The sequence below is a fragment of the Musca vetustissima genome, unplaced genomic scaffold, assembly GCF_032173495.1.
Source record: "Musca vetustissima isolate MV318-11 ecotype Yass unplaced genomic scaffold, APGP_CSIRO_Mvet_v1 utg284071, whole genome shotgun sequence".
Classification (NCBI taxonomy): Eukaryota; Metazoa; Arthropoda; class Insecta; order Diptera; family Muscidae; genus Musca; species Musca vetustissima.
The window spans coordinates 1055-12102 of NW_026873925.1; the positions used below are offsets into that span (position 1 = coordinate 1055).

At 36.3% G+C, this 11048-nt stretch overlaps 1 protein-coding gene across 1 annotated transcript; it reads right to left on the reverse strand.

Moving 5' to 3' along the window:
• Positions 1-368: 368 nt before the first annotated feature.
• On the reverse strand, positions 369-8765 carry LOC133329045 (proteoglycan Cow-like; the record flags this gene model as incomplete). Its single annotated transcript, XM_061537547.1, has 3 exons — positions 369-506; positions 8134-8553; positions 8635-8765. Coding segments are annotated over 3 exons (689 nt in total), but the record flags the coding sequence as incomplete, so codon positions are not given.
• Between the last annotated feature and the right edge of the window lie 2283 nt (positions 8766-11048).

An 11048-nucleotide genomic window follows, 5' to 3' on the forward strand; every position in this document is an offset into this window, starting at 1 on the left:
ATTCATAGCTTATCTAAGGTCATTGATGTTTCAATTTCATGTGAAATTCAATTTTGTATAATTTGAATTCTTAAATTTCGAATTTATGCACATACATTCATATGAATGTTCAATTCCAATATCCATGTTCATATGTAAGCCTACGATATTTCCAAGAATGTGTTGGAAATCCTATAATGTAAAAGGATTAATTATATAGTCCGGAAGGTTATGTGTTAGTAATGGATATTTTTTAAATATATATTAGGGTCTAACGGAACAACTTTTTATTTTTTTTTTTTTTTGAAAAATTTCTTTAAAAATTCGTTTTAAATTTTAGATTTCGAAAATATAATTTTTTCCATTTTTTCTCTCATTTCTCTACTTACCACAATTTGGTTTTCCTCGTGTACGGGTATTGGCAAATTCGACACCATGCTTATCCACACACCAGCAAACACCAACAGAGTTATGGCATTGGGTTGGCTTATAGAAACCCTGGACATCACAATCCGGTGCATATGCTCCTGTTCGATGTTGTGACATTTACATACACACACAAGCACACACCACGTATATACATATGGAGGCGATAAATGGAAAAAGAAATAGAAAAAAATCCAAAAAATTTAAAATTTTCAGTCATTCATTCATCATTCGGAGTACAAACGAAAGCCATTATGTGCAATTAACAAAATCCGTAAATGAATTAAAAAAGGTTTTACAATAAGGAATTACATTGTTCAATATATATATATATATATAAACAAATTTTATTTGTTTTTGTTGGGCAAGGGGATAGTCAAACGAACAGACAGAGAGAGATATAGAGAGGAGATAGAGATAGGTAGGATTGGCTGGTTGGTAGGTTTGTCAAAGCAAAAGCAAAAAAATTTTATATAATAACACTGTATAAAAATATATATGTGTGTGTTGTGTGTATTTTTAATAATTAATAATTAAAATATAGGCTATTAGTGTTGTTGTTGTTTTAATATTTTGAATTTGAAATTTGTCAAAAGTAGCAAAAATTCGAAAATCATAAATTGTTAATAAAATATGCCAACAAAGTTTAATTTATAATTAATATAAAAGGAGGAGGAGTAGCAGGAAAATTACTTCATCGAGTAAATAAAGATATACTTATATTTGTATTAGGCTGGGACTAGTTTTAAAAAAGGAAAGGTGTTTTTATGGTGGTATATTGGGTGTAAAATGTGAATTCATTACGAATTCACATACTAATTAAAGTGTAATAAAAATATGCATGTGTGTGTTGTATATATTGGCTAGCTAGTTAAATGTTGGGTTTTAAATTCTAAAATATTTAAATGTTTTTTTTATTCTAATATATATTTAAAGCTAAATTCAGAATTTAAACAATTAATGGTTCTCTATAAAGGTCTTTTTCTATTAATTAACAAACTAGTAATATTTAGATTGAAATTTTATAGTTATGAAGAAACTCCACTAAAATCAATAATAACCTCCACAATAAGTTGGTGGATGGTTTTCCTAATTTGTTTGTAATGAAAGCTAAGTTCAAATTTTAAACAACACCACATGTTTCATTATAAATTTTATTTTTTATACATATGACAAATCAATTTCCTCTTCGAGAATTATGTTGAGATCTCTAAATCGTCTTAAAATTGTCTGAAAATATTGTGGTCCATAGGAATTTGAGATATGAAACCGATATTTCCATCAGTGCTAAGATAACCGTCTTTAACTTCCGACGGTTGCAGTCTATACAGTTGTATGCCATGAAAAAAAATATTGTAGGTTGTATTGAGAAAAGTCCGTCATTATAAGACGAATGTGCTCTGAAATCATTGATTTAGCGGCGCAAAAGTCAAAAATCAAAATATAAAATTCCGAAATTTTTTTATTGCATCGATTATGGACAATTTCCTACCCTAAAAACATGACCAATATTAATCATTTTTGGCACTATGATTTGATAGCCTGTGAGTATGAAATATATCAAATTACAGCCAGTTTGGTAGAAAAACGTGGCGAAATTCATCAAAATACCGAAAATTAGGGGTACCTTTATACAGCATCATTACCAAATTTTGATTCGATCTGGTGCATATTCGGCTTACTAAGTTCCTTAGTGGCGTTGGGGATGATAGATACCAAGCAACGGCTCTGATTGGCTTTAACATGGCGAAGTCCAGGCTTATCTTGGTCCCTCTTTCATCTCAATTGTGGACACTGACTTCCCCGCGGTGCCACCTGGGGAGCTATTCTCATCACCCGATGAAATAGTGAGCTAATATGTGCCGCGAGTTCACCCATAAGAACTATAAAAAATGGGTTGCGGCGTCGGGTTAGTTGCCCACTCTCGGAAAACCCAACCTACTATGAAAAAGCTAAAAAAATAAAACCAAACCCCCCTAATATTGACGACCCCCACAAACTGCGAATGTGCGCACGTTGTACAGAACAGGCGCAGTGTTCACTTTGGCGGATGTACTCAAGAAGTACCGAGCCTATATTATTGCCTTACAGGAAATGCGATGGAAAGGGACAGGCGTAAATAAATCAGACGATTACGCCCTGTATTATAGCTGCCATGAAACGAGACATGAATTTGGCTGCGGATTTATGGTTAACAGGAGAATAAAAGACCTTGTCTCCAGATTCACTCCAATAGACGAGCGAATTGACATAATCCGTATAAAAGCGAAGTTCTTCTACATCAGTCTCATTTGCGCCCATGCTTTTACGAGCACGTAGAAACAGCATATGACCGTTGCCCTGGCCATGACATTAAAATTCTGCTAGGAGATTTTAATGCAAAAATCGGAAGGGAAAATATCTTTGGCCCCACCGTCGGAAAATTCAGCCTTCATGAAGAAACATCCGACAACGGCATGAGGTTGATTGACTTCGCGGCAGCAAAAAACTCCTGGATTTCTCCTGATCAAGTAACGAGAAACCAAATTGATCATGTTGTGATAGACGGAAGGCATTCATCCAGTGTTTTAGACGTCCGATCGATCCGAGGAGCGAATATCGATACGGACCATTACCTTGTGGCAGCCAAGGTACGCACCCGTCTTAATGTTGCAGCAATTGCGATCTAATACAACACGGAAACTCGACGTCGAAAAGCTGCAAACAATTGGGTACCAAGGCACAAGGTCAGCAGGTAAAGTAGGAAAGGACGTATCGGAGCCCTTCAATACCGAACAAGGATTCTGACAAGGTGACAGTTTGTCGTGTGATCTTTTTAACATCCTACTGGAAAAGGTCATACGAGACGCAAATGTGAACAGAAATGGCACTCTGTACACCAAACAACACATGTTACTCGCCTACGCCGATGACATCGATATAATGGGTCGAACATTGCGAGCGGTAACAGCCACCTTTGAACAAATTGAAAAGGAGTCTGCCAAAGACTGGCAGTAAACGGCGAGAAGACCAACGCGCAAGAGTCCAGTAGACTTGGACCAACTGTGGAACTGGAGAACTACAGCTTCGAGGTAGTTGGTCTTAGTAAGCACTTTAGAACCAGTAAGGAAAGTAGTAAAGTCGGACGGGGCCGACTATATGATACCCTTCACCACTTTGGGCATATTCAACCGATGAATCATAACAGACGTCGAATTTTTGAAGGACCACTAACATGAAAATCGATCCACAAACATGCCATTCTGGAACCTATACTAAATTTTTCATTTGGTCAGATATAGAAGTTATATCTAAATCTGAACCGATTTCAGGAAACCTAACACACATCTAGACCTAATTCATTACGCTGTGCCAAATTTAGTGCAAACCGAAAGATATTAAGGGACTTTGGTGCACCATTTACATTAAATCGGACGAAAATATATATGGGAGCTATATCTAAATCCGAACCGATTTTCAGGAAACTTAACACACATAATTCTAGACCTAATTCATTACGCTAAGCCAAATTTAGTGCAAATCGAGAGATATATAGGGACTTTTGTGCACTATTTACCTTAAATCGGACGAAAATATATATGAGATCTATATCTAAATCTGAACCGATTTTCAGGAAACTTAACACACATCATTCTAGAGATAATTCATTAAATATATATGAAAATATATATGAGAGCTATATATAAATCTTAACCGATTTTCACGAAACTTAGACCTTTTTTTTGTCAAATCGACTCAAAAAGTGATTCTATGCATATTCTCAAAAGGAACCATGTGTCTATCTCGTTTCCTTTTGCCTGTTACAAACATATGCACTAAGACATAATACCCTGTACCTTAGTGTGGTGAAGGGTATAAATAGAATTTGGTTGAAGAACCTCAAAATACCGAAAATTGGGGGTACCCTTATATTGGGGCTACCAGAAAAAAATGATCAATATTTATAATTTACAGTGGAGAGATTTACTACCTAATAAGAACAATCAATCAATACGATCAGAACCCCCAAAATACCAAAAATTTGGGAATAACGTTATATGGGGACTACCAGAAAACCTGGACCTATATTTATAATTTGTAATTGAGTAATTTGGTACCCAATAAGAACCCAATGTACAAAATTTCAGAGAATTCAGTTATAAAACGAGACAAAGAACCCGAAAATACCGAAAATTGAGGGTACCCTTATATGGGGGCTCTCCGAAAAAATGGACCTTTATTTATAATTTTTGGTAGGGAGATTTGCTACCCAATAAGAACTCAAAGTACCAAATTTCAGCGAATTCAGTTAAAAAACGCGCTCAAGAACCTCAAAATACCGAAAATTTTGGGGTACCCTCATATGGGAGCTATCCGAAAAAAGGGACCTTTATTTATAATTTTTGGTAGGGAGATTTGCTACCCAATAAGAACTCAAAGTACAAAATTTCAGCGAATTCAGTTAAAAAACGCGCTCAAGAACCTCAAAATACCGAAAATTTTGGGGTACCCTTATATGGGAGCTATGCCTAAACGTGGACCGATTTTCTCCAATTTCAATAGGGTTCGTCCTTGGGCCAATTAAGTGACCTGTGCCAAATTTCATCCAATTCGGATCATAAATGCGACCTGTACTTTGTTTACAATTTAACATGGACAGACGGACGGACGGGCGGACATGCGTAAATCGACTCAGAAAGTGATTCTATGCATATTCTCAAAAGGAACCATGGGTCTATCTCGATTATTTTTGCCTGTTACAAACATATGCACAAAGACATAATACCCTGTACCACAGTGAGGTGAAGGGTATAAAAAAGGCCACCTCCCGCCAGACCAAACTCACACTTTATAAGACGCTGATACTACCCGTGCTATTATATTGGATCAGAAGCATGGCAGCTCTTGGGGTGTTTGAAAGAAAAATTCTCCGAAAGATCTACGGGCCGATCTGCGTCGACGGTGAATATCGGCGGCTTTACCATTTATACGCGGACATCGACGTAGTCAGTCGTATTGAGCTGCAGCGACTACGGTGGCTAGGCCATGTTGTGCGGATGAATGAGAATGCCCCAGCTCAAAAGGCATATAAAAATGAGCCTACTGATGGTTCCCGTAGAAGGGGAAGGCCACGAATTAGATGGAAAGACCAGGTAGAAAACAACATTTTGGAACGTGGTTTTCCAAATTGGTGGACTTGCGCACAAGATCGACGCTCTTGGAAATCTTTTTTAAGCTCGGCTTATGAAACAACCGTTCTGTAACAAGCCAGCTAAGAAAGTAAAGTAAGTTCCTTAGTTATAGACAGAATTTGGTCAAAATTTCAGCAACATATCACAAATGATTTAGAAGCTATCAATTTTAGATCAGCGATTTCCACTACTTGTAGCATCATTTAAATAATATCGCATGAAGCCATATATGGAAAATATATCTACATCTAAACCGATTTCCATCAAGTTTAAAAGACGTCACTCTTTACCCATTTCAGTACTCTGTGCAAAACTTTCTACCAATCGGACAATCTTTGGATCGTTGTGCTTCATTTACCTAAAATCGGACGTAAATATCTAAATGTGAACCGATTTCAATAAAACTTGACAAGCGTTCGTCTATACTCACTTTCGTGTCAATCGGATAAACGTGGGGAGTTTGGTTCACATGTTGTGGAATGTTCTCCATGTAATTTAGCATTTCGATTCTTATTGATTTAAAAACAAGTAAAAAAGTGTCAGTCGGTGTTGCCGACTGATATATACCTCAGCCTATGATCTGCAGAGGTCTACGGGATTCCACCAAGATTTTATTATTTTTATTCGGAGGACCAAAGACAGACCAACGGTGGTTCCCATTATCAGATTTGATATAAGTTTGGTAAAATATTATAATTTGTAAAGTTTGGATAAAATCGGACATTCAATGCGCTTGATATTGGATTAACAATTTAAACAATTTTTGACACAAACTTTGTTCAAGTGACACGAAATTCTGTATAGCATACTGAATTCAGTCTAAAATAAAGTGTGCCAATTCTGCTTTAGATCGGTTCTGACTTATGTATGGTCAGATCGGTTATGACTTATGTATGGTCAGATCGATTCTGACTTCCATATATATTTTCGGCCGATTTCACATAAGTTGTGCACCAAAAACCCAGTGTTTGCCCGATTGACATACAATTTTGCCCAGCGTACTGAATTTAGACTAGAATAACGAATGTTGAGTTTCATTTAAATCGGTTCAGATTTTAATATAGATCTTATATATATTTCCTTCCGATTTCAGGTAAATGGTGCGCAAATACACAACGTTTGTCCGATTGGCACGAAATTTTGCATAGTGTATTGCATTATGTCTAGAATAACATCGTACTAATCCTTTCAAATTTAGATATAGCTCCCATATATATTTTCAATCAATTTCATGAAAATAGTGCACCAAACCCCCAATATTTATCCAATTGACATGACATATTCCACAGTGTCCTGAATTGAGTGTGGGATAACCTGTGTTAAGTTTCATTTAAATCGGTTCATATATAACTTCGTCCTACTTCAGATAAATGATGCACTAAAGAGCCAATGCTTGTCCGATTGACATAAAAACAGTGTACTGAATCTAGACTAAAATAACGTGTGTTTGAACATACAAGGGACGTTACGATGAAATAGGATAATCGTTTCATATGAGATGTACAAGTTTTAAAAATTTTGAACCTTGTTGAGGGAGGTACTAGATGGAGTAGAGTTGGTACTAGACGGAAGTGGAGCTCTACACAGTCATTGTTTGTTAGGTTTAGGTTTTGCAAATTTTAGTTCAAATTGGATAGACCGTCCGCGTGGTATTATAAAATTAATATTCAGAAAAAAAGTTGACCATTTAGCGGTGAAAGTATCTAAAAAATAAGATCGACGGGTCCAATATTCGGACATAATCTAAATATGGTAAACATATTACGATATGCAAAGTTTCTATGAAATTGGTGGGAGAGGTACAAGAAGTATAACATTTTAAAATTGAGTTTCACATTGGGGTAGTACATATTGGAACATACGTATATACAGTAACCTATAGTAGACTTATATAAACTAAGGGGGTTTAATGACAATACTATGCACAATATATTGAACAACAAGAAAACGTTAACCTATATTAGAACCTCACTAATAAAACATCATTACAATTGAATGTAACAGTATTCGATATACCTATCTACTTGTTCGACAAATATTTTTGAAAATATATTATACAGTGGAACTTCGATAACATGCAATGTCAATATATTATTTACGAATTAAATTATTTTTTGATTAGCATTTATCAGGGGTAACTGGTTTCGATAGACCGACAGCATAATTTGCAGAAGGCTTTTAATTTATCGGTATTCTGGAGTAATAGGAATTACACTAATTTTCGAAAGTAGATTTTTTAAATATTTTGTTCTTATAGATTTTTCGAAATAATTACGTAAAAACTGACATTTTTGCCTGAAGAATTCCTAATAAATTTAAAATAAGTATCAATGAAATCGCATATATGTGAGTATGTTTATAAAAGAAAACTAAAAATAAATCTTCCACTTTCAGAGCTTTTTTAAAATTTCTTCCATCTTTATGTTTGTTGTTGCTTGTTCTTTGTTTTGTTTTCATTGTATCTTGTTGTTTTCTTTTTTTGGTTTCAGTAAAAAAGTTTAAATAAAAGAAAACAAAGAAGAACGGAAATTAAGATGTCCACCTGTACCTATCTCACCTGCAAAATCGCCAGCGATTCTTCGTCGTACAGCGGCACAAGGACGATCTGTTTTCTCAAAGCAACGACACCATTCGCGGGTATTTATCGAATTATCCTGATCCAAATCGCAGGTATCAATGAACGGTTTAATGCATCGTTCATTCTGATCATGTTCCAGATCGTACATTTCCTGCAGCGACAAATAGCCATCGTTGTTCAAATCCAAATGTCCAAACATCCATTTGGCTTCGGTCTTGCAGGCGGGTGGGAAATGAGCTTTAGATTTTTGACTATGTTGGCGACGTTTCTTGCTATCGGCCATAATCACGGAGAACCAATCGAGTAGGCGATTACCGATGGCGGTCAGCTGTTGAGGTTTGCATTCGGGTGATTTGGAGGGATAACCTGCAGAACGAGATGAGGAGGAAGTGGAATATCCTTAAAACGGTGTTGTTGGTTTGTTAGGAGCAGGTTGAGATTGGGAGTGAGTTGCGTCGGGAAAATGTTTGCCAAACTTACCATTGTTGATATTGTTGTTCTTTTGATATTTCTGGGGCTTTTCAATCACCTCATTGTAGCCACGGATTTTATGTTTATCCTCTTGGTATTGCTGGTTATCCTGAAATCGATAAATTGAGGTTAGTAGATAACTTATTCCATTTTTTAAATAATATCACAAATTCTATAAAGAAAACAAATTTAGGACCATTTTTAAGAATTTTTATTAAAAAAACTTTTTTTTAAAATTTTTAAAAAATCATGTAACAAAGTTGTATTCGACCTGGCAGAACGTTTTTTACCCTCCAAAATATGGATACTGGCATTTATAAGAAGATATTTTTTTGGAACATTTGACTAAAACTTTCGATATAATGAAAACCGTGATGTACCACAGAAGTGAACCAATTCCGATAATTTGTCTAAAATCTTCAAATGTTCACACTAGTGGGTCCATGAACAATACTGATTATTTTTGCTAAAATGATTTGAACTCCAAATATTATATTTTACCAATATCACCCCAAAAATACCGAAAATACCAGAGTGTTTCGATATTTATAAGGAGGCTAGAAATAAATATGAACCTATATTGATAAATATAATTCATTAACTATAATCGATTCGGTCGAAAACCTTTTTCGAAATCATCAAAATAAAGAACATCGGAAGAATAGGAAAAACCCTATTCTGAGCTTCAGATCAGTCGATAAATACCCTTTTGATATTCAGCTCATCTATGTACATATATACCCGACCTGACCTTCAGCTGATTTAAAAAAAAATTCCCGAGCTTCGGCTTGTCTACAGAGGCTCCCCACCATTCAACTCGCCTATAAATACTCCCTACCCATTGGCTAAAACTGTTTCCCGAGCTCCAGCTTGGTATATTGACCATCCGATCGTCAGCTCATTTACCCGATCTTCAGCTTTTTTAAAATAAATTAGCGAGCTTTGGCTCGTCTATAGAGATTCCTCGCTATACAGTTCGCCTATAAGAACTCACAGCCCACTAGCTCGCCTATAAATACTGTCTGACCTCTAGTTGACTTTAAAACATTTCCCGAGCTTCAACTCGTTTATAGAGGTTTCCCTACCTTCAGCTCAACTATAAATACCGACCAGACCTTCAGCTGGATAAAAATAATTTTCTGAGCTTCATCTATAGAGACTACCTGACTACCAGCTCACATAAAAAGACTGCCTGACCTTTAGTTTGCTCAAACACATTTTCGAGCTCAAGCTCTGCTATATAGACTCTTTTACCTTCAGCTCATCTATAAAGACTTCTTTAACTCTGTTAAGACTACACAAACTTCAACTGGTTTATCACGACAGCCCAAAGACCTGACCTTCAGTTGACTTAAAATAATTTTGCAATCTTCGGCTGGGGACTCCATGCCTTTCAGCTCGCCTATAAAAGCTCCCTGACCTTTAGCTCACTTAATATTGTTTCTGCAGTTCCACCTCGTCTGTAAAAACTTTCCGACCTTCAGCTCATCTATTAAGACTACCCGACCAGACTTTTAGCTGATTTAAAATAATTTCCAGAGCTTCGGGTTGTCTCTTGAGACTCCTCACTATTTAGATCGCCTGGCTTTTATCTGGTTTAAAAAAAAAAATCCCGAGTTCCGGCTCGTCTATAGAGGCCCCAGAACTTTAACCCGTATACAAAGAATCCCCGAAAACCTGAACATCTAAAAACACTGTCAAACAAAACTCCCAGACCTCCGCTTGGTCTATGAATGTATCCTGTCCTTCAGGTGGTTTATAAATACTCACTAACATCCACCTCATCTATAAATGCTCTCTGATCTTCAGATTATCTACAAAGACAGCCTGATCTTGCCGTCGGATCCATAAAGGGCCGATGGGCTTCAGTTTGTCTAAAGCCCAACTTCCCTCCCTTGACTTCACGTTGCCAATACAGAATCGAGTTTGTGTTTAGGGACTTCGGACCATAAGTTCGTCAATAAGGACTCCATAAATACTCACGGGCCTTAAGTTCGTATATAAAGACTCCCCGAAATTTAGCTCGTCTTTTAAGGATTCCCGACCTTGAGCACTTCTCTAAAGGTTGCTGTTCTATTAATATTGCCTAACCTTCAGTTGGTCTATAATGACTGTCCAACCTTCAGTTCGTTCATAAAGACTTTCTAATCCTCAACTAGCCTAGAGGAGTATTCAACACATATATGAAGATTCTCCGACACTCAGCTCGTCTACCTTCATCCAGAGATGAGACTTTATCTATAAAAAGTTCCTCATCTTGCTATGGTTTATAGAGGCTCTCTGACCTTCCGTATGTCTATGAAGATCCACAGACAGTGTATAAGAAACCCCGGAGAGCGTATAAGAAATCAATAAGGACTTTATAAATACTGCCTTGTTTCTAGCTCATCTATCAGCAATTTCTGGTCTTAGCTTGTCCGAGA